This window comes from Apus apus, chromosome 4 (genome assembly GCF_020740795.1).
Source record: "Apus apus isolate bApuApu2 chromosome 4, bApuApu2.pri.cur, whole genome shotgun sequence".
NCBI classification, from domain to species: domain Eukaryota; kingdom Metazoa; phylum Chordata; class Aves; order Apodiformes; family Apodidae; genus Apus; species Apus apus.
The window spans coordinates 1,259,150-1,281,860 of NC_067285.1; the positions used below are offsets into that span (position 1 = coordinate 1,259,150).

Consider the following 22,711-nt stretch of genomic DNA (forward strand, 5'->3'; position numbering starts at 1 on the left):
AATATGCCCAAAAAGCCATGTTAAAATAGGTTGAACATCTGAAATTAACAATTACTGTACCTACTTAGATAATTAAGATGCATAGTATACAGCTGAAACTCATTAATAACAGCTTCCTAATGGGAAACTGGATTAAGGTTTCAATAGTACTTTTCTTGCTCCATAAACATGAAAACAATTATTAACAAGGACAGAAAATTATGCTCCACACCAGACAGGTACACCCATTAATATTCACCTAATGAGGGCTGAGCCCCCTTCCAGAAAAGATGCAACTGAGTCCTATACAGTACTGCAATGGATAGTGGTGCCATGACTCAATTCTTAAACATCTAGGGGCAAACAACACACAGAACCAGTGCAAGAACAAGGCAACAGTTCTTTAGCATCATGTTTTAATTGAATTGGAAGATGCTGACATTTCTCTATCTTCAGTGGAAACATTTTCACTTGTAGCATGGCCTTGTGAAACACAGAGTACATGAGCTGTCTTTTTTTACTCCTGACTGGCTCCACAGGTCAGTTGTATCAGCTCCAGAACTATCTAGAAATGACTAATTGTTCCAAGTATTTCTGTTCCCATCCATGTCCTTTTCCATTAATTTTCTCCCTTCAGAATAGGCAACAATTCACCACTTTCCTTTAGTTCCTGTAAAAAAAATACATACACAGCAATTATTATCCATGTCCATGTTGTGATGATGCTGGCAGGACTGCCACAGGGACAGGAAGGAACTCAATCCTCTGGCTATGAAGGGAACCCACTAGAGGTCCCTCTTGACCAAGACACCGACGTTCCTAAGGTTGGATTTAAATTCTATTTCCTATTTAGAAAGAGAGGAAACTTTAGTGAAAAGATACACCTGGAAAAGAATGGGTTGTTATCAACCTTACCAGGTAAAGCCCCTGGTCTGTCTCCTCCTAGATGTAACTCAGCTCCTATTTTAGGCACACACAGAATTTTACAACACCCAACATGTCTCCCACAAAATGAAAAAATGACCAGGTTTCATTACTATAGCACACTAAAACAAACAAGACAGCATGAGATTTGTAGAAGTTATAAATAAAAGGTGCTTGCCCATATTATCTTGATGAGTTAGAGTCAAATTAGAAAGTTGTTAGCTTACTAAAGAGAGAGAAAACATCAGGAAATGGTTTTAAAATAACATGGTGTGGAACATATCTTCTTTTCCCACATCTCAAGAGAAGCAGCTGCCTCTTTTTTCCTTCATATTATGCTGTATCATAGAATGCATTTTAAAGTACTGACAACAATAATTTACCCACACAAGTTAGTCAGTGTGAACTGAATAGAGCCTAACACTGCAAACAGACAAATTAGACTGAAATTCCTGTGAGAGAAGCATTTTGCAGCATCTCTGCAATGCCCAAGACTATGCTTACTGATCACCGAAATAACCCACACACTTGTTAAATAAATAAAATTAATCTATATAATTTAAGTAATACTAGTATTTTTAGAACTAAATGAGATTTATTGATTGTATCTTCCCAGGAGTTACAGTGTCTGAGGAATTGGCTATAAAACATTCCGACACGAATGGGCTCAGGAGTATTTGGGGTTTAGAACACTGTGCCTGCTCTGTTACAAAAATCAAAAACCACAGTAACAGATGCAGATCTATTTTTGTTGCTTGAGGGTCTGTTCAAACAACTACAATAAACCTTACTTTCTTCCAGGAATGAGACTGTTTGCTAGGAAAAAAATGTCTCGCCCACCTTATTTGAGAAAAGCAATGTCAGAAGTAAAACTAAGAAGAGAAACCTGTAAAAATGCACCCACGGGGTAAAAATGGTCTTTACAGTAACAGTAACTGACTGCTGCCAAGAAAATACATCTCCCTTAAATCTCAGCAGAGGAGAAGGCTGCAGATTTAGAGCTCCTCCCAACCATATGTTGAGCTAATAGAAGCCCCAGTAAAAGCTACCAAGTAATTCAAGAGCAGAGATCTAGGGCCACTACTCAGGAGTTTCTGTGTGTAATGGGCAGAAAACATTGCTACAGTTTGAAACAAATGGTCAATTTACACCTCAAAAGACTCTCCCATTCCTACCTTAACAATATCCAGCCCTCCAACGAGTTCACCTTTCACATACAGCTGAGGATACGTTGGCCAGTTGGAATAGGTTTTTAATCCTTGCCGAACCTAAGAAAAATAACCTGAAATGTCAACTTCAACCTTTGTAAAAGCCACAGTGAAGTCCTCAATGATGGGAAAACTGAATTACCTCTTCGTCTTCCAGGATGTCAAATGTCTCGTAATCAACACTACAAAACAAAACGAAACCAACAAAATCAGCTGCTGGGGAGTGTTGCAGTGCAACACCCTCATACGCTGAAAAGGGGTTCACAAGCTGCCCAGTCACAGTTCACAGTAAGAGGAGCTAAAAGGTCAACCAACACCTTATGCACCAAGAAGTGAAATGTAAAAACTTTTAGTTTCATGGGAAAGACCTTCTAATGCAGATGGCAGCAAAATGCACTAAAAACTAGACCATATACCTTAGGCTCTACCTGGCCAAAATGTGTTCCAAGTAATTCCATTCCCTAACAGCTTAAGAAAACACACACTTTTGAGGTTTTTATTAGGGAATCAGCCAGCTGCAGCTGTTTCACCATCTTCATCTACTACTGGCCTAACAACACAAAAACAACATGTAAACTGGATTTCTGGCATGAGTTTTGGGATGCAATTCCAACAGCACCTTTCAATAACTAGCAAGTGTGTAGATTCCTCCCAGTGGCTGAGAGCCAGTAACAAGGAACAATGATCTGAGTAACTGCCACTCATTTCTGAGTTGTGTTTTGCTGTAGAGTTATCCATTGTCTCCCAAAAGCCCATGCTAACATCTAGTAATCAAGACAACTGCTTAACCTCTAACTAGCAGTACAACTGAAACAGGAGTTTACTCAAAGGAAGATGATACTAATCTCTCCCACTACAGAAACAAGGGCTTTGAAGAGGAAAACTGAGGCTAGGTAACATGAGAGGCTCCAGGATTAAGGAAAACAGATCAAGAGGGACCTCTCCTAAGGAGAGCTGCTTATCAGAGTGGAAGGACTTCTTTCATGTCAGCAATCACAGCCAAAGGAAAAAAAGAAAAGAAAAAAAAAAGAAAAAGAAAAACTTCAGTGTTGCAATAAGCTCCTCAATCCCAGCAAGACAGTCAGTGTGTAGCTGTGCTAAAACAGCTTGGTATCTCACACACCACCTCTGACTTGGTATCAAAGAAGTGCAGTAGTGACTTACACTATGGGCTTTTACATAAAGATATTTTAAAATACTCTTACACAAAGAAAAATACGTTTGGGGAAGACTTCCACTAATATTTTCCAAACCCTTTACTTATAAAATATAGTTTTTAATACAGAACTGGCTTTCAAGATTAAGTAATAAAGACTTACATACCCAGTGCCATTGAGGATTTCTATAATCTGCTTGCTGAATCCACATTTTGCCATCTGAAAAGCAAAATACACATGTTAAAAACATATCTGCTATAATTCATCCACAAAACTCAAATCTTCAAACTACACTAAAGCTATTACCAATTTATTGCTAGTGACGACCTTAATGGATGAGCAATATTGCTAATCCCTCTTTCATTCTTCTTCATATATTTTGAGCTGTAAACTGTATTGTAAGTCTCTTTCCTTATCTACTCCAATGAAGTGAAAAAAAACATTGAAAATATCAAAACACTTTCCTCAGTTGTGGTGTGAAATGATCCAAGGTGAATCTGTGCTCCAGGTTTGGCAACACTATCTGGAAAACTCATTAGGCTTGATTATTTTCTGAATGTTCAAAAGGCCAAAGCTGTGGGTAGGATGGGACAAACGCCTTAGATGCCTTTGCAAAGGAGATGTTTTACTTTGAGGCACATATACTACCCTTTCCTTTCCAGTCTGAAGTAAGCAGCAGCCCAGGCTCAGCTGGTGCACAGGCTGCATGCACAGCAACTCCCAACTGGAATTCATAATTGCAAGTATCTACTGCAAACTCTTCATATTGACAGTGTAAGGACAGAGCACCCATCATTTTTTAGACATCACATGCTTAATCCAGGCTATCCCATCTGATGGGCAATTTCACTCCACCAGCAGCACAGGCAAACCCAGCAGGTGTCAAGAAGCTTGCCCAAGTCCTGGTGCTCTGCAGGCAGGACCCAGGCATCCAAGGGCACAGATGAGCATCTGCTTCAAAGCCCTGAGCCCACCTCACTCACCCCCTGGTCCAGTCAGCACAACCCACAGGGTGCCAGGGGTTATGAAAAGGCTCCACAAAACAACCTGCTCCACTCTCCAATTAGCTATTGTTAATACACAGAGAAGTCTCAGGGAACAAACCACCCCACAAGTGACTGTTAACATGCAAGCACTAATACAACTGATGTTCAGGGTACACCACTCCAAGGAGAAGTCTGAGGTGGGTGCCACTCCAGTAATTTTGGCAGGAAGAACTGCAGTGCCTTGCCATTCCAAAGGGAACAATTTATCCCCTGGTTACTTTGTTTGAGCAGGCAACACAAAGCAACAGCGCGACCTTTGGTTCACAGTCATTTGTTACTGTTAAAATCCTGCCAGCAGTTGTCTGTCTGCAGTCACTACCTGTGTGCCAGTGAGCAAGAGAACCAAGTGCAGCTTCAAGACACCAGGCACAGACCATTCCATGCATGTGAGAAAATGAGTGGGTAATTTGTGGTGTGTGGCAATTACACTTCAGCCTTGAAAACATCTAGCAGCTTTTTTTTTTTTTTTAAAGGCAGTTGTGAAAGCTGAATAAAGTCAGAGAAATTAAACAGGATGGGATCCCAATGCAATTAGGTTAGCAGAGGGAAATATCAAGAATGCTGCACCCAGAGAGGAAGTTTTGGGCAACAGTCCAAGAGTGTGCCTGGAGCAGCACAGAGATGGGGGTGAGCACTCAGAACATCAGAAGAAAACCCATTATCTGCAAAGACAAGGAGTAACCAAGACCAAGTGGACATGCACAGTTCTTCCAGTCATTGCTGGACTGCAGATCAACTGACAGATATCACTGTAGGACACCAAGGTCTCAGCTTTCACTTCTAGCAACATGTTACCATCAGGTAAAACAGGGACTATAAAACTTACAGGAGCAGCTGATAAAAAGACAAATCACTAACTTCCCAGCACCATTAATTTACATTAAGGAAAATAAGGTAATGGTCTCTGTGTAAAAAATGGTTTAGTTATAATACATCCTGCAATCATCTTACCTGTTTGCTTCCCTTCATAAAAAGCATCACAGGAGCTTTGTTTATCAAGACTTTAAGCCTACAGAAGGCACAAAAAAAGGAAGATTTAAACAGCCTGGTTATTATCCCAAGCTTTGTTTCAACAGGAAAACAAGTGCAAAAATGAAAAGACAGCAAATAACAGCTTTCCCAAATGCCTTTACAGCATTATTGTAAGCAATTCTATTTGTTTCATTGCTGATTGTCACTAGTGAGTGCATTTGAGCCATCCTGGTAGTTTTAGAGCAGGACTTTCCTAGACTGACCTCTAAGTATCAAGCAGCAGGAAGTGTAAGCAGAACATTTTAGGCTATTTTAAATACAGTGTATTTAGTGACAACACTGCTTTTACATGTGTTTCTCATTCTCCATGTGAGAGTAAGAGCCACAGCTACTCTCCACCAGTCATAAGATTCATGGAGTAGAAACTCAGGAATAGGTCTGTTTTGTCTCACTGTGCCCTGTCCACTTCTGGTCTATCTGCACAGCCCTCAGACACTCCCCTGCTCTCCCTCTCCTTTCAGGAAAGGCTTTCTGAGACAACTGATGGGAAAAGCTGGCAAAGACTCCTATCCCACAGTTTCTTGCTAAGGACAAACTACCCTCTATAAAATGCCTAACACGGGATGTCACTTGGCAGGACTCACACAATGCAAGAAAATCCTAGACTGGAGAAACCAGAGTCTTGGCAAAATACAACTAAATGAAGTTGTGTTGGTGATCTCCAGCCCTTGAACGTGGAAACCCAACCAAGTGGTCTCTGGCTTAAAAAGCAACAGCCAACCTAACAGCTAGAGCACAGCTGAGCTCCAGTAACCTGAGCTGGTTCCCCAGCTGCCAAATCTGTTTTGTGAAACCAAGCTGATGTCCAGAGTCCATTTTCAAGGGTATTTTCAAGTGAAGAAGATGCAGTTAATTGATGGGAAAGGATTAGATATTGAGTAAAGGAACATAATTTAGCATTAAGTAGATTCAATTTTCACATTACCTTCTTTCCCCAAAAAGATTAAGCAAAGCAAAAAACTATGTATATATTCAATAAAGTTGCAGCTTATGAGAGTTTGCAAAATGGAAGAGACTAAAGAAAGCCTTCTAAAGTAAGTTTTTTAAAGGCCATATTGAGGTAATTTCATCTCTCCCTTTAATCTCAAGTTGCAAAAGGTAGCAGTTGTTTTTTGTGGCCATGGTGAAACAATTCACAAGTTACCCTACTAGAGTAACAAAAGGTAAACCTGAGCCACATACTAAATTAAAAGGGAATTAATGAATACACGAGTGTGGAAGTAAGTATAGACTGTCACCTCATTGAAATGGTTTGCATTAAATTGTTTCTCCACTGTGTCGAGGAGGCTAAAGAACCAGAACCAGGCACATCTAGAGCTCTGTAAAAGCTGCTCTTACCACCTCAGACAGCAGGAGGAAATCCATGCTAATGAATTTGCCTCCTAGGTACAGGCCACCTCCTTGGTAAGCCAGTCCCCTTTGCAAGGCTCAATGGCATCACTCCCAGAATAACCTGACAAAAGCCACACCTACTAGCAACTTCTCAAACACAGTGACTTGTCAGGTATCTGGAGCTTGGCTGCCTGGGGCACGTCAGAACTTCAAACACGAGTGAATCTTGACATGGGATGGTTAAAGGAGGACAAACTGGATTCTAGATACTCCATCTAATTTAGGAAGCAATACACTCCCTGTTGCTGCAGTATATATTTGTGTTGCCAAAGTGAAAGAAAACAGGAACTGAAGGACATGAGGAGACAGGCCCAGAAGTTTCCTCCAGAGATATCACAGTTATGAAGTGTACCCCAAGTAAAGCCAACAAAAGCTACTGACACGTAAAAGATTATTTTTCCCAGTTATTAAATAATAAATTCTTACAAAGAAAGAGTTGAGAAGGAAACTACGTATTTCTGCTATAACTAAATGTTAACAAACTACAAATATAAAGCCTACTGGAAGAGTGTAGCTTAAGACACACATAACAGTATAACTTTATATTAGGTGATACCTACTGTATAGAAAACAGAACATATTAAACAACTGCAGGAGTTCTTTAGTTAAAAAAAAATATTTACACACTTCTGATCAAGTGAAAGAACAGGTATTTATACAAGAGGTTCCCCCTGTGGAAATGAACATACAGAAAACCTTAAAAAAAGATACCCTTTAAATAAGGACATAACACACCACACCTGTCCTCCAGCTTCTGAGCCTTGGGACAGACTGTGTCCAGTTCTCCAGATGCCTCCAGTTCCTAGGGAGATTGGGGAGAAGACAAACCAGATGTAAAATGCAGCAAAACCACACTTGTGACAAGTAACAAGATTAAGAATGTCTCCGTTTCTAACCTTGACAATATCCAGTCCACCTATAAGCTCTCCAGATACATACAACTGTGGATAAGTTGGCCAATTAGAATATGTTTTCAGCCCCTGACGAACTTCCTCATCAGAAAAAATATCAAAACTGCTAAATGAAACACCATGTTTGTTCAGTATCTCCACCATTTGCTTGCTGAAACCTGCAGACACAAAAAGAGGAATTACACACAATTTTAAACAAAGCATTCCCATGTCTGTACTGAACCTCACTCATTTAAAAAAAGGCAATTCTTCTAGAGAACAAGCTCAGAACAGCCCCAGTGTTGAGGATCTCAGGATCCTCAAATACTATCAAGGGACATAAAACACACGTCACTGGGATCACAAAACCAAAGTACATGGACAGGCTGGTAAGTCTGGTTGGTGCTTCTCTGTTAGAGCACTACACAGTAACTAACCTATATGCCAGTGTCTCTGTGGTTCCAACACACTATTAAAGCAGGTTTTTAATTGGACAACCTTAGCAAAAAGTTTCTCCCTTCTGTAGCTAAACACCTTTTTCTTAAGAAAATAATCACATTATTTGTAGAAAGTTAGATGTATAAGAATGTTAGCATTATAGAATTTAAAGTCTATAATCACCTGAATCCTCCTCCTCTAGAGAGAAACCCACACAAAATTCCATTTTCAAACAATCCTCCTACTCTATTTTTAATTCAACATTCCCATTAAAGTGAAAGGTTAAACTGTTTTCTTTTTAAATGATGATAATTGTTTTTACAAAATGAAGTCTCTACAGAAACTCTTCAAACTCACTTCAAAAACCAAAACACCCACACACCACCCACACCTAAGCTGTACCTTTATGTCAACAAGTCCACCCAAAGGGAAACTTTAGACTGATGATCAAGGTCATCTTCATCTACACAACACTTCCACTGACACAGGTCCTCCAGAGAAGACACCAGCTACTGGATGTCCCCAACACTGGACACTTTTAAGACTCAGCTTGACAAGGTTCTTGTCCATCTCATCTAAACCACGTTCCTGCCTAGAAAGGTTGGACAAGATGATCCCTGAGGTCCCTTACAAGCCTGCATTCTGTGATTCTATGTTCCACAGTGTCCTGCAGGTACTTCAGAAGAGAAGAGGAGGCCAGCTGTACATTACAGCACAAGGCAGCCAATGACTTGATCTTTAGGACTGTTGATCAGATCTTGAGTCACAACCCACTGTTCCTCCACAACGTGTTTGCACTGCTAGGAAAGTTATGCTAATCAGGAAGAAAACACTAAGTACTTCACAGCACACAGAATGTTTGGGGAATTTTGCTCCATTTCTAGCACATGGTCTTTATCCTGAATTATTTCAACACCTGCCACTGTTCCTTTCATGCACATCCCTTTAAGGAAGTAGAAGTCTCCTAGACAACACCATCATATGGTTTGCAAAATGATCCAAGAGAATTTATCCATAAATCAATGTGATAATAAGGTGTGTTGCCAACTCATTCTAGTTGGGATTTAAATGCCCTTGCAATTCCCTCAAAGAATTCCAACAAATCTTGTACAAATGAAAACCTCTACAAAAATATTAAAAAAAAAAAAAAGGAGAGACAATGCTTAAAGGCTTTAATAAAGGAATGGAAAAATAAATAAGTTTTAAATGGGAAAAAGAAAGTGCCGTAGAAGAATGACCTTTGATTTCAGCTTGCAAGACCACCTATTAGTTTTTGAAATATGGATTTTTACTGCAGTTTTCATGATCTGAAATTTATTGAGACATGAAGTAGCAGTATTTATATGTATGGCATCTAAGTTGCTTTTCTTTCTAGAACTGAAGTGTTAAGTTCATGTACAGCCTGAAGTAAAACACAGAATCTGAAATTCTTCATCCATCTGGGAGTTCATTAGTAAACAGCTAAGGGCTGATTGCTGATGGTTATTCCATCGCCAATATATTAACTCATTTCTACTGTAAGGAACTGGGGGAAGGAGGGGGGAAAGCAGCTTTATTTTAGCTGTAGGCAATTACATGCAAAGCAGAAAGATTGATTGGTTGTGTTTCATTTGGAAGGGTTATGGTAGCAGTCTGCAAGCGTTATGCTCAGGGATAAAGTGCCAGAACAGCCTCGTTCTCGTAACAAAAGATTTAGGTTGAATTTCTGAAGAAATGCCATACAGGCATGACAAGGCATAACTAAACTGCTAACAGAATGTTTTAAGTGGCTATCTGGATGATGACAAATGCCACTGCAGATTCTACACCAATAAAATCAGCCTCAAAACATGACGATACTGAGGAAGCACAACCAAATACCCACTGCAGTAACACAAGGTAGGCAGTAACCACATCAACTGCCAGTGCACACACAGCCCAGGGGACAAACCTTCCTTTACAGCACCCTTAGCTGGCTTTTCCAATGGAGAACTTAGCAACTACAAGATCCCAAAACCCACTGCTGGACAGGGTTCGCTCCACCTGCACTACAGACTGCAGTGCAAGTCTATTCTCTGTATCAAAATAGATACAATTCAGAAACATCTTCTCTAAACAAACATGGCTCCTTTCTCTCTATTGTTATTACTACTACTGCTATAACAGAACCATACCATCTTTGACAAAATGTTAAATTATCTTCACTTTGAAAAAAACAGTCTATTCTAAGAAATTTGATGAACCCAACTTGCTAACATCTCTAAATACTGCCAAGAAGTGCCACAGCAATCTAAAGTAGACACGGTATTCAACTGCAAGATTAAGAGCTGTAAGTCCAGATGATTCCACATGTTGCACTACATTTTAAATACTTCCAAATGTAATACATACATCTATGTAGTTAAGTATCTCCTGTGCACTTTTCACTGGGTACTAGGGATCAAATATAAAACTGAAAGCTTGAATGTATAATTTAACGTATTAAGACATGCAAATGAACCTGCATTCCATATTGAGTTTATGATGAAGATCCTAACTGTCCTGTCTGAGTAATCTAAGCTGCAGACATCCCAAACATCCTCATTACCATCAGGAGCCTATCAGAGTACTGCTCTGTTACAAACAGGCATCACAGGATGTACCAATGGATGCACTTCACAAGTCTACTTCAGAATATACCCAAATTCCCATTCCTACAAAATGATACACGAATTCCCATGATGTAACTTTCACACACCTATAACCATATTGTTACATGATTACAGTACAGAATTATCAATAAATAGATGGGAGTTCATCAGCTCTTCATAGGTGCAAATGCCTGTGCACAAACTGCTGGAATCCCAAACTAACTGACAATAGTGACAGTTCACAGCCCAGTGAACATGACAGTTCTGAAATCTGAGGTTGTATTTGAAACTGCTTCTACTGAAGTGATTCTGAAACATATTACTGCCTTGAAATGAAAGAGCAGCCTTGAAAGAAGGAGAATAAAGATGTGAAGTGACCAGCACAGCAGAAGTCAAATACAGCACAGGAAGTACAGACACTGCAGAGGATCTTGCACTTACTCTGGCATTTCTACAATCTTTTTACAGAAACACCTGAAAGTACACTTCAGTACTGAGAGCCCACCTGGCAGCTTCACCACTGCTACCACTCTGCTCAGATCCCACTTTTCTCAAGCACTGGTCCTCACCCAAAACTACTTGCAGTTACTGAAAAGACCGTTATTTACCCAAACTTCCATTTCAGTAACTCTGCATCATGAGATAAGCTCTTTCCCATGACAGAATGACTTCTCAGATGCAGTGTAAACAGCATGGGCTGTCTGGTCAGTCATGCCTCTCAAACCTGCATTATTCTCACCTCACCAAATCAATGTGCTCCAGATCAATATCCTTCCCTTTCCCCCTTTTAACAGTACATGGTGATACGACAATTTGAATCCTTCCAGATGAAGATAAATGGACAGAACATGTAAAATCAGTTTGTTTTCAATCCTTCCACACTATTTCACCCATTTTCCTTCAAGTATTTCTCCAGTTTATTCAGGGAACTTCCTGGAGACACTCCAACAGAAAACACAAGCAGCTACATGGGGATGCCTGCTCTGGAAACTGTTAATTGAATTCAACAGGATCCCAGACTGGTTTGGGTTGGAAGGAACCTCAAAGATCCTCCGGTTCCAACACCCCTGCACGGCCAGGAACACCTCCCACTAGACCAGGCTGCTCCAAGCCCCATCCAACCTGCTCTTCAACACTTCCAGGGATGGGGCAGCCACAGCTTCTCTGGGCAACCTGGGCCAGGGTCTCACCAACCTCACAGCAAAGAATTTCTTCCTAATGTCCAACCTAAATCACCCCTCTTTCAGCTTTAATCCATTCCCCCTTGTCCTCTCACTGCAAGCCCCTGTAAAAATCCTCTTCCCAGCTTTCCTGGAGCCCCTTCAGGCACTGGAAGGTGCTCTAAGGTCTCCCTGGAGCCTTCTCTTCTCCAGGCTGAACACCCCAACTCTCTGAGCCTGTCTCCAGAGCAGAGCTGCTCCAGCCCTGGGATCATCTTTGTGGCCCTTCTCTGGACTGCATCCAGGAGCTCCATGTCCTTATTATGCTGAGGCCTCCAAAACTGGACAAAATACTCTAGGTGGGATCTCATGAGAGCAGACTATACTCTTAAACCTTACACTTAAAATCGTGGTGAGATGTTCCACTGCTGGAATACCAGCAGTGCCTACACAGCACAAGGGTATTTGGCAGTTATGTGAACACAGCATCAATACACCTCCACACCAACAGCTTGAACCACACATTGGTGGACTCATCACCAGACAGAAGCGCTGCTCTGTCTCCAGGCTGCACATGCTGAGCCCTTCCCAGAAGAGGGTCAGAAAGAACAGTTCTGAGAGTCCTCATTTCCCTCCCCAAAGTGTTTTAAACACATTTAAATCAAATGCATGTCTGCCATAATACAGAAAACTTTATGAAAAATCTTCCAAGCCTGCACATGCTGCTATAATTCATGCACAGATCAAAACAACTGTTTTCCTTGGTTTTAGACACAAACACCTGAGGCTTTGCATGACAATTTAATATTTTGAGCACTGATCTCTTTATTGGTTCTGTAAATACATGTCACAGGGCATTCAGCAGGAGCTTGGCTGTAAGGAGCTACCTGGTGCTAACGCTTGCCTTGTTCTGCTGTTAGGTTTTTTTTTTAAGGAATTCAATCTTAACCATCTCCTGAACAGAAGTAACTGTAGAAGTTGCAACATTTGATCTCTAGATCAATTTGCGGAAAGGAGGTAAAATAAGTCAATGCAACTTTTTTTGCCCCATTGCCTTTCCCCACTCTTAGTTTTACAATCTTGTAACTGTATCTTGTTGCCACCATCCCCAGAATAATTCCTGAAAAGGACTTCAAACTCAAGACTGAGAAGTCTTCCCATTGCCAGTGAAGCTCTAGAGATGAGGAACGGTTGTTTTCAGACACTGCTTTTTGGCCCCTGTATTCTCACAATGGAACACAGGCCTTGGGGAACGAGTGAACACGAAAAAAACAGCACAGAAACCAGCAGTTACTGTTCACTCCTGTAAGGATCAGGAGAGGAAGGCTGGTGGGTTAGCAGCAGACTGACAACTGAAGATAAACTCCAACAAAGGCAGGCAAGGATTACACTCAAAAGAGATGGCCTGAGAAGTGTTGTGTTAATTGCCAAAACAATGTCCCCAGAGCTACACTGAACAGCAACAGGAGAGCTGCCAAGAGTGCTGTTTGGCCAGGCAATCCCCATCCTACATCAGTGCTCTTCTGTTCACCTCCTGCAGCTCCCTACAGAAAGCCCTACAAAATCAGTTCTGCACTGCAGCTTCTTGAGATGGCATGAGCAGAGGGATGGCAGCTCCACAATGCTGAAACTTTGGGGTTTTAGCATTTGCTCATGTGCTTCCCACATGGACCAACACTTCAAGTCAGCTAGGAACCAAGTACTTGAAATAGTGAGCAAGGGTTAAGAATATTAGGTTTAAGAAGAGGGATTTCACTGCAGCAGAAACTCATGCTACTGGTCTTTCAATCTCACCAGCTTAGATAGTTTTCCTTTTCCAAATGGCAACAGTAATCCTGGATATTAGACAACTCATATTATTCCTTGAACTGAATTTCTCTCACCAGACTATTTTACATTTTCAGCGTGTGTAACTTGATGCACAAAATGCATCATGAATAAAGACTGAGCCAGCTCAGAACAAGTCCTGCTCCAAGGTCAGCACTGCATAGCACATTCTTTAGCAAATCCCTTCCATCTCTGTGATTCGATTTCCAAAATTTAACTAAGAGAACAGCAATTCAGGAGTGCACATAAGCAATATGGAAATACTGCCATTAACATTTCAGGGTGTACAAGATGCCCTTGGGATGTATCTCCTCAAAACAGAGTGAATTTGACAGCCAGCCCACAGGAAGGGCTGTCCCAAGGGACCCTCAAGAAACCCTTACCACAGCGAGGTTCTTTGGGAGAGCCTTTCATGAAGAGCATGCAAGGGGCAGCGTTGATGAGCTTCTTCAGCCGCAGATTGAGATCCTCTCCTGCAGTGTCCTTGGAGGCAGCAGAGAGGGAGCTGCTGGACGAGTGGCGTTGCACCTTTTTGGTCAGCTCTGGAGCATGTGCACCATCCAGCCTGTCAACTTTCTGGGAATTCTAAGGAAAGCAAAACACAGGCTCATGTTAAAAGATTAAATTCAGAATTTGTACTGTCATAAACAACTAGTAAGACCACCACATAAAGCATAGATTTTCAGATGCAGGGTAGATCAGTGTATTGATCTTTCAGTCAGTCTTTAGTTCTAAGACTCCCACCATTCTGCTGGCTGCTGCTCATTCTACCAAATTTGCTATTAGAAGAACACAAAATATTTTGAATGCTATTATCATAGGCAAATGTGACCGAAAAAGACCTGTCATTTCTACCAAGATTATTTACTTGGGTGTTTGCCACATTGCAGAACAACAGCTAGACAAGGAAACACTACTGAGAATATTTTGATCCAATACAAGGTACAACAACTACAGCAAAAACTATGTAAAATACCAAAGAAATTAAGGAAGCTCTGAAATATTATTTACAAAGTGTAAGAATAATTTCAATCTACTTTTCTAGGTTCCACTGGATAGACTTTAATCAGATACATAAGTGCTTCTTGACTGAGAAAGTTCTTAAGGTTCTGCTTTTCTGGCAATAGTATTAAAAAAGTAAATATATATTAAGAGTCCACGTGGAATGCATTTCTTCTTAAATCCATCTTCTCTTACCTTAAAGAATAAGAACGTTGGAACAGAACTAATTTCATATTTTTCAGATACTTCAGGCACAGCTTCTGCTTCCAGCTACAAAAACAAAAGATTATTTTCATAATCTTCTTTAAAGTTTGACTGGGGATGTCAATCCTGCCTCGAATGTTCTCCTAGGCATTTTATACATTTAAAAAAGATCTGATGCAGAAGTTTGTGGCACATTTGCATTTAAATGAGACTCACTGGGTTGGCGTGTCATCCACTGAGCCCACAGTGTCAAAACAGGTTCAGAGGTTTTTATTTTGTTGCACATTTCAAAAGATGCCCAGAGGCTGCGAATAAAATTTTTGGTGCACTAGTGACCTAGTAAATTTTCAATCATATGCAGCTACTACTATATTGAAATCCATAAATCATTGACCCCAGTTATGTCATGATTACAGTGCTTATTTTCTGCCCACAGCGGTTCTTTCTGTTTGTTCTATTGACTAATTTCAAGGGGCAGTACATCATGACTGACATTTGCAGCCTTCTGCAAATTATGAAGAAAAAAGGAGTGTTTCTTCAATAACCTATTGATGTCTAGTCAATTTGAGTTTTAACTCCTGCAAGGCTACTGAGCTTGTTGAGATTATTTGGTCTAATTTTATCCAGCATTCAAATGTTTACCTGGAAATCATACAATGTAGTAATTTGCCAAGAAAACATATTTTAATGACCTCAAATTTGTGGTTTTCTGTGCCCAGGCCAAAAGCTTACTCAAGTGACAGAAGATCCAGTACAAGGCTGTGTGAGACAATACATAAGGCTCTGTAACAACCACAGAGTTAATGGTTAAAAAAGTGGTAACAGATCCAAATGTTTCAAACAGACACCTGCAATCCAGTGCACAGCAGAAAAAGCCTTTCAAATTTTATTCCTCAAACCAGAGAATGAACAAGCATCAAGAGGGTTACTGAACAGAAGGTGCTCCTGCCCATCCCTGTCCATTCTTACGTGTTTTAGAAAACACCACGACTGTTCTCACTGTGAACCCATACGTAGTGAAGCTCTGAATATTTCAGTATTACAGCAGGTTTGGATTTGCTCCAGCTAGACAGGCTGGAGACAGGAGACAATAACTCACTAAATACAGAAGCAACTCAGTAGAAGTAAAAACTGAGAGCCCAAGCTTCACCTTTACTTCTGATAATCAACGCTCCAACAGGACCAAATGAGAGACTGAAGCTACAACCTGAGAGCTGTAAGTAGATTCTAATTATCTATTCTCTTTCAAGCGGCAAATGATTCAATGACTTCTACCTATAATACTAATTTTCTTTCCCAGTAAAATATCCTACTTACTTGGATAATCATGTTCCACTCTGGTGAGGTTCCCACATACAGAACAAATTCAATTTCATATTTCAGTAACTTGCTCTTATTGGTACAACTGTCCTAAACACTGTTTCTAACTATTTTGGGATATAGACACACTCACTTTAACCCAGCCAAGGATCTTAGAGTTAGGCTGTGTAACAACTAAAATTCATGTCATTACTCCTTAGCTTTGCTCTAGGATGTGACTGCTCACAACTTCCAAGGCTGTGCACTAGTCCTGGACACCTGTAACCATCTGATGGGTCTTGCCAGTGGAAAGGCAGACTGGCTATTCTGGAATACAGGCCAAAATCCCATAAAGAACTGACAAAATCAAACACATTCCTCATGAGGAGCTCTGCCCCCCCCCCCCCCAAAAAAAAAAAAACAAACAAAAAACTATCAAGAAAAGTCACTTAAGCCTTTCAGTAGCTTATTTCTCTAAACAAGTGTATCAGTAACACTGAGGGGGGAAGGAGGGGCCATTATAATTTTGCAACATTTCATCACTTTGGAACCTTGTTATTAGAAAATAAATTACAGCTGAATAATAAGGGCTATAATCAAATAATATATAAATAACAGAGACAACTGAGAGTTTTCAAACTTTCTTGGGCCTACTAAAAGCTACAGCAACTCAACATTAAAGTTAAGCAGCTTGAATTTTCAAAATGTTTAAAATTAGTCTTTTGAAACCCTAGGTAAACAAATACTACCATGAAAACAGTTCTGTCTTCTATTTTACAGGGAGAAATACCAACTGAATCAGTCAAAAACCCACAAAATCTAAAGACTGTAAGAAATCAAATCAAAATACTCACACACAGCTGGTTGCTCCATTACTCCCTGCCCTCATAATCACCAAAGTGCCCCATTAGCAAGATAGAGTTGTTCTAAAACAAATGGCATGTTGATGAAGTGCATCATTTTTCCCTCCACACTGGTTCTCCCACTAGGATGTGCAGAGGATCTGACAAGACTAGAGTATTTCATGTGCTTATACCATTCACCACTACACATCTGTCATCTTGGAGTGACAATGGTGCACACGCTTGCATTTATCTTCCTTTAAACTTCATAAAGATTGCTGTTCATCTTCAGTGTCAGACAGAAAATCTGAGCCCTGAGATCTGCTTGGCTAACCAGTAGCATCATGGGAACAAAGCACACCTTCAGCTCAACTGAACAGCGTTGCCAAACTAATCTCAAATCCAGGGATGAAAATCATGCTTTAAAAATATGGCTATTGAAGGACTGAGACACTGAAGGCACAGATAAATTAATCAGCCTATTTTTTAGATGCAGTAGCTACTGAAAAATACCCTTCATGGGATCTTAATAGATTGATACTTTTCTTTAAGCAGCACAATAAAATGAAGTTGTCTCTGAAAACTTTCATCTCCAATGTTTTTATGCATCTCCTGCATATGTTCAGCTCACATCCTTGAACAGGAATCCAAAAAGGTACTTCAAAAACAACTTTACCCATATTTTGTAGCACTTACACTTTGTAATAAAGGTTCTCCTCTGTTTAAACCAAGTTCAAACACCAGACTTACCTTGACAAATGTCACCTGCACGTGCTCCTTTGCTAGTGCTGCCATAACTTCATTCATTTGAGCACACTGAGGAGCCCATGGTGCCCAGAAGTGGACAACCACAAGGGACCTATAAAAATAAAAAATTAAAATTAATTAACTTAATTTTCCAAAGCAACTCTAGGAAAGTTTGGTAGAAATATAACAGGGTAGCCTCTTTTTTTTTTTTTTTTTGCCATCATGGCATGACCCAGAGCATGGTTCTGCTTTGAAAGCTGATTAAAACAGGCAGTTTGCAGACTGGTAAAAACTAAAATTACAGAACAAGACAGTTCTCTTTCTTACTGGAAGTGCCACCCTTGCAAATTTAGACGTGAGCTCAGGAGCAGTTCAAGACCTCTTCTCCAGGGCTGCCATCTGTACAGGTACTTCCATCACTCCTGTACACAAGGCACAGCAGCACTGATTCCCAAAGCAAACCATCTCTTCCTAGTTACAGAGCAGCCGTGCAGCCTTTGAGCCGACTGTGCTGCTCACAACTCACACCTGCACTTCACAGAATCAGAGTGGTTTGGGTTGGAAGGGACCTCAAAGATCCTCCGGTTCCAACCCCCCTGCATGGGCAGGGACACCTCCCACCAGCCCAGGCTGCTCCAAGCCCCATCCAACCTGCCCTTCAACACTGCCAGGGATGGGGCAGCCACAGCTTCTCTGGGCAACCTGGGCCAGGGTCTCACCAACCTCACAGGGAAGAATTTCCTCCTAATGCCCAAGCTAAATCTCCCCTCTTCCAGTTTTGATCCATTCCCCCTTGTCCTCTCACTCCCTGCCCTTGTCCCAAGCCCCTCCCCAGCTTTCCTGGAGCCCCTTCAGGCACTGGAAGGTGCTCTCAGGTCTCCCTGGAGCCTTCTCTTCTCCAGGCTGAACACCCCAGCTCTCCCAGCCTGTCTCCAGAGCAGAGCTGCTCCAGCCCAAGGATCATCTTTGTGGCCTCCTCTGGACTTGCTCTAACAGTTCTATGCTGTTCTTGTGCTGAGGACCCCAGAACTGGACACAGCTCTCCAGGTGGGGTCTCACAAGAGCAGATGGGACAATCCCCTCCCTGGCCCTGCTGGCCACATTTCTTGTGATGCAGCCCAGGACAGGATTGGTTTCTGGGCTCCAGTGCACAGTGCCGGCTCGTGTTGAGTTTCTCATCCCCCATCACCCCCAAGTCCTTCTCTTCAGGGCTGTTTTGGATCCATTCTCCACCCAGCCTGTGGGTGGCTTATTTAATAAGCCTCAAGGCTTATTAAAGTGATTTACTTTTTCCTTACAGGACATGATACAGACTTCTTGATACACCCAGGAGCACACCTCTCTGCCCAGTGACCATGAGCTGCAGAACTGTACCCCAGCAGGTTCCAGCAGTGCTCTTGGTGGGGCCCAGCTGGGAAGCCAAGAAGGGGCAGCCACAGCTCAGGTGGCTGGTGCAGGAGCTGCACCTGCCCGGCAAGCAGGCAGCTCTCCTGAAGCTCGCCCCAGCTGTCAGCTCACACAGACACCTTTTAATTAAGACTTTTGAGTCAGCAGGGACAGGCACCGGGAAGCGCTGTCCTCACACTGCAGCTGAAAGTTTTTGCCACAAAGTAATGAGGTGAAAATAATTAGGTAGGTAGGGAAACAGGGGGGAGTGATTTATATGTATGAGAATATCCAGTCATGACAGACAAAAGATTTTAAAATTTAAAAAAAGCAGCAGTAGTTCAATATTTAAGAAGACAGACCAAGCTCTGATGCAGAAAATTATCAAGAGCTTTGCTCCAGAACTGGTTTTCCTCTCCTTGTTCATCACATCCTTCCTTTGAAATACCAGTTTTGAGACCTCCCCTACCACTAAACACTCACTGTTTACTGACACCATTACCAGCTCAGAGAAGTTGTTAAAAATGGATCAAAGATAAACATAAATACCTTTTTTTTTTTTAAATCAGGTTTTACGACAAAACAGTTTAATCTACTGAGATCTACCACAGCTTTTAGAATTTCAGAGGATGAAGCTGTTAAGCTGTCATTGCACCTGTCTAGACATTTAAGAAATTATTTGGATGATACACAAATGATTGGATACATTTCCACTGGCTAAAAACAAACAGTGGCAGGAAGCAGAAAAGAGCACAAGAGCAGTCCAGTGGCTACAGTTCAGGCCAAAACACTAATAAATAACTTCCTGCACTCCCCTTCCATTGAGGCAGGAATCATAACTCTTCCCTGCTACACAGCTGATCACCTGTCAGCTCCAGAGAGGCACAGGAGGAATCAGCACATGGTTATTTGACCCTCATCCCACCAGAGCCAGTCCTTTCCTTTCCAACACACACCTGCAATGTACTTATCTCCGTAAAAAACATACTTTAATTTGCACCAGGGTTTGTTGTTGTTTGTTGTGGGGGTTTTTTTTGAAGTTTGACAAATTAATTCACAGACCAAGATTAATCTGGCAATTCAACTGCCCTCCTGGTCACTGAGCACTTTAAATTAAACCTGAAAAACAGCAACAGGAATTCAAAACATTAAGAAAGGAAGAAAATAGAGTGAGCAAAATGAAGCACGTGACTCTGCACAAGTATTTCTTGCATTCAATCAAGATGTTTGAGGGCTGTAACAAAAAAGCTTATGACAAGCCTCTAAGTTTCTCTTCCTATATCATTTTGTGTATCACATTTTGGAGCAGAAGCTGTGGGCCCAAAAAATAAAGTTAAAGGTAACTTTTTTCAAACTTCAGTAGCAGAAGAAAAATCAAAAAGCTCTATCACAGTTTCTGTGCAGGAACAGAAATCCCCAAGTCTTGCCTCTACGGTGCATCTAACAAAACCACCATGGCTGAGGCAGATTCCCAAAGTGTGCCTATAAAACAAGGAACCTGCTGACTGGAGAACCAAAACAGCAAGACATTCCCTGACAGGACTATCCAAACAATCATCACCCCACAGCTCACCTTCCTTTTGGGCCCAGATACAAGGATTTTGTGAGTATTTATAGTCTCTTGGGCAGGGAGCCCATGTTACTCAGTTTTATAAGCTGATTCTTACAAAAAACAGCCCAAGTACAACAACAGACTCCAGAGCAATAAGAGAAGTGGTTCCATAATTTTCAAGTCATTGGCTCAGTTCATCTTTTGCAACCAGAAAATCTAGATGCCTTTAAAAAAACAATTAAACCTTGAAATTTACAGTGATTCCATAGCACAAAGTTTACTAATAACTTGATGTCAGAAAGATGAATTTTCTGAAACAGGAACTGCCACAAAGTGTCAAAATAAAATGGTGGCAGTTGCAGTTAATTAGTGGTAATACTGTTACTTTGGGGGAAAAAAAAAACAAACACAACAAATCAAAACTCAAACAGTAAAACAGCATTAGACCTGAAAAATTCAGGACATTTATTGGCTTCAGCCTTAATCTGCCAAGAGAAAAATACTTGAAGAAACATTCTCCTTTCCCACTTTGTATTAAGGGACTGTTTACAACTACTTTTTTTTATACGATTAATTTTTTAATTCATTTGATAATTTAAATGTAGGAAGTACCTTAAGTTAGCCAATATGTATTTTTTTAAGTTCTACCACCAGCCAGAAACCAGCCAGATCATTAAAAAAAAAAAAAGAAAACAACTGGAATTCGGAGGATTTATGTGCTGCAAGACCAGGTTAGCTTGGTTTGTTTGCAGTAACAGAAGAAAAAAAAGGCTTTTTTTTTTTTTTTTTAATTGAGCAGAGGAAGATTTATCAGTTCTATCAAATCACCTTAGGACAAAAAGAATATGCATAAAATAATCGAGCCCATTAAAGAGAAACGTAGATCATGTTCTGTGAACAAAAAGAATGAGAAAATTACTGGGGGTTTTATTGAAAATAACTTTAAAATATGATATTTGCCAATATATGCGTGAGAGGGAAAGCTGCCTCTGGGATGCTCCCACACAACAACCGGGTGGAAGAATAATTAGGGAGAGGAAAACAGGGAGACACGCAGCGCGCTCCAGAGAATCTTAATTTCTTCTTCCCATCATCAACACTTATCAACGTTTCCTTGAAGGACACTGACGCTGGCGGCTCCATCAGCCTTTTAAAACCGCTCGTTCCATCACTTTTCTCTCCGCATTCACCCCAAGGCCACCGGCTGATCCAGCAGCGGAAGGACAGGGAAAGGTTTGAGGCACAGCAGCTTCTCTTCCCGCCCCTGACAAGCCCGAGCCAAGCCCATGCTCAGCCCGAGGGTCAGAGAGAACAAGTTCCTGCACCTTTCCCTCCAGCAGACAAACGAGGAACACAGTAAAAAGCAAAAGCCGCGGGCACGGCGGGAGCTGCTGCTGCTCCTCCCGCCGAGCCCAAACGTCCCCAGAGCGGCTCCCCCGAGGGAGCAGGGCCCGAGACCCGCGAGGGCAGCGCAGGAGCCGCTGCCAGCGAGGGGCAGAGGCGCGATCTGCTGGTTCCGGCTTCATGCCCACCCGCCCCGCGGGCTCCCGGCAGCAGGCTCAGCGGGACCCCCCCGGGGCTCGGTGCTCTCGGCCGCCGGGAGGCCGAGACAAACCCGCCCTTTTCCCGGAGGCCCTGCCGCGGCGGGACCCTGGCCGGCCGGCCCCGCAGCCCCGCCCAGCCCAGCCCGGCCCGGGCAGCCCCCCGGCCCCCCGGCTCACCCGTCCCGGCGCTGCAGCAGCTGCCGGAGCTGCTCGGCCGAGCCCGCCGCCGCCACCAGCCCCGCCGCCATGGCCGCGCCGCGGGTCCCGGGCGGGCGGCCCCGCGCATGCGCCGTCGCCCCGCCCCGCCCCGGGCGCCATCTTGGGCCGCGGCCCGAGGTCTGAGGGGCTGGGAGGGAGCGGGAAACGCCACCCGCTGCAGCCCCGCTGCCAGGCAGGGTCACCCGGAGCACATCACACAGGGAGGTGGCCGGGTGGGTTTGAATGTCTACAGCCCAGGAGACTCCACAGCCTCT

General features: G+C 42.1%; 1 protein-coding gene across 1 annotated transcript; it reads right to left on the reverse strand.

Moving 5' to 3' along the window:
• Positions 1-378: 378 nt before the first annotated feature.
• On the reverse strand, positions 379-22,509 carry GLRX3 (glutaredoxin 3). Its single transcript, XM_051618643.1, has 11 exons — positions 22,416-22,509; positions 17,760-17,868; positions 14,860-14,934; positions 14,046-14,247; positions 7,635-7,807; positions 7,479-7,540; positions 5,266-5,323; positions 3,435-3,487; positions 2,254-2,293; positions 2,079-2,171; positions 379-649 (listed from the first exon to the last, which is right to left on the reverse strand). Exons 1-11 carry the CDS (start codon positions 22,484-22,486, stop codon positions 599-601), a joined length of 987 nt encoding a protein of 328 aa, XP_051474603.1. The 5' UTR covers positions 22,487-22,509; the 3' UTR covers positions 379-598.
• Positions 22,510-22,711: the final 202 nt, after the last annotated feature.

Coding starts and splice junctions, on each gene's coding strand:
- GLRX3 (XM_051618643.1), bottom strand. CDS start 22,486: ATGGCGGCGGGGCTGGTGGCGGCGGCGGGCTCGGCCGAGCAGCTCCGG. Junction 5,324..7,478: donor GCTCAGAAGCTGGAGGACAG/GTGTGGTGTGTT, acceptor TGCCTTCTGTAG/GCTTAAAGTCTTGATAAACA. Junction 2,172..2,253: donor ACATCCTGGAAGACGAAGAG/GTAATTCAGTTT, acceptor TATTTTTCTTAG/GTTCGGCAAGGATTAAAAAC.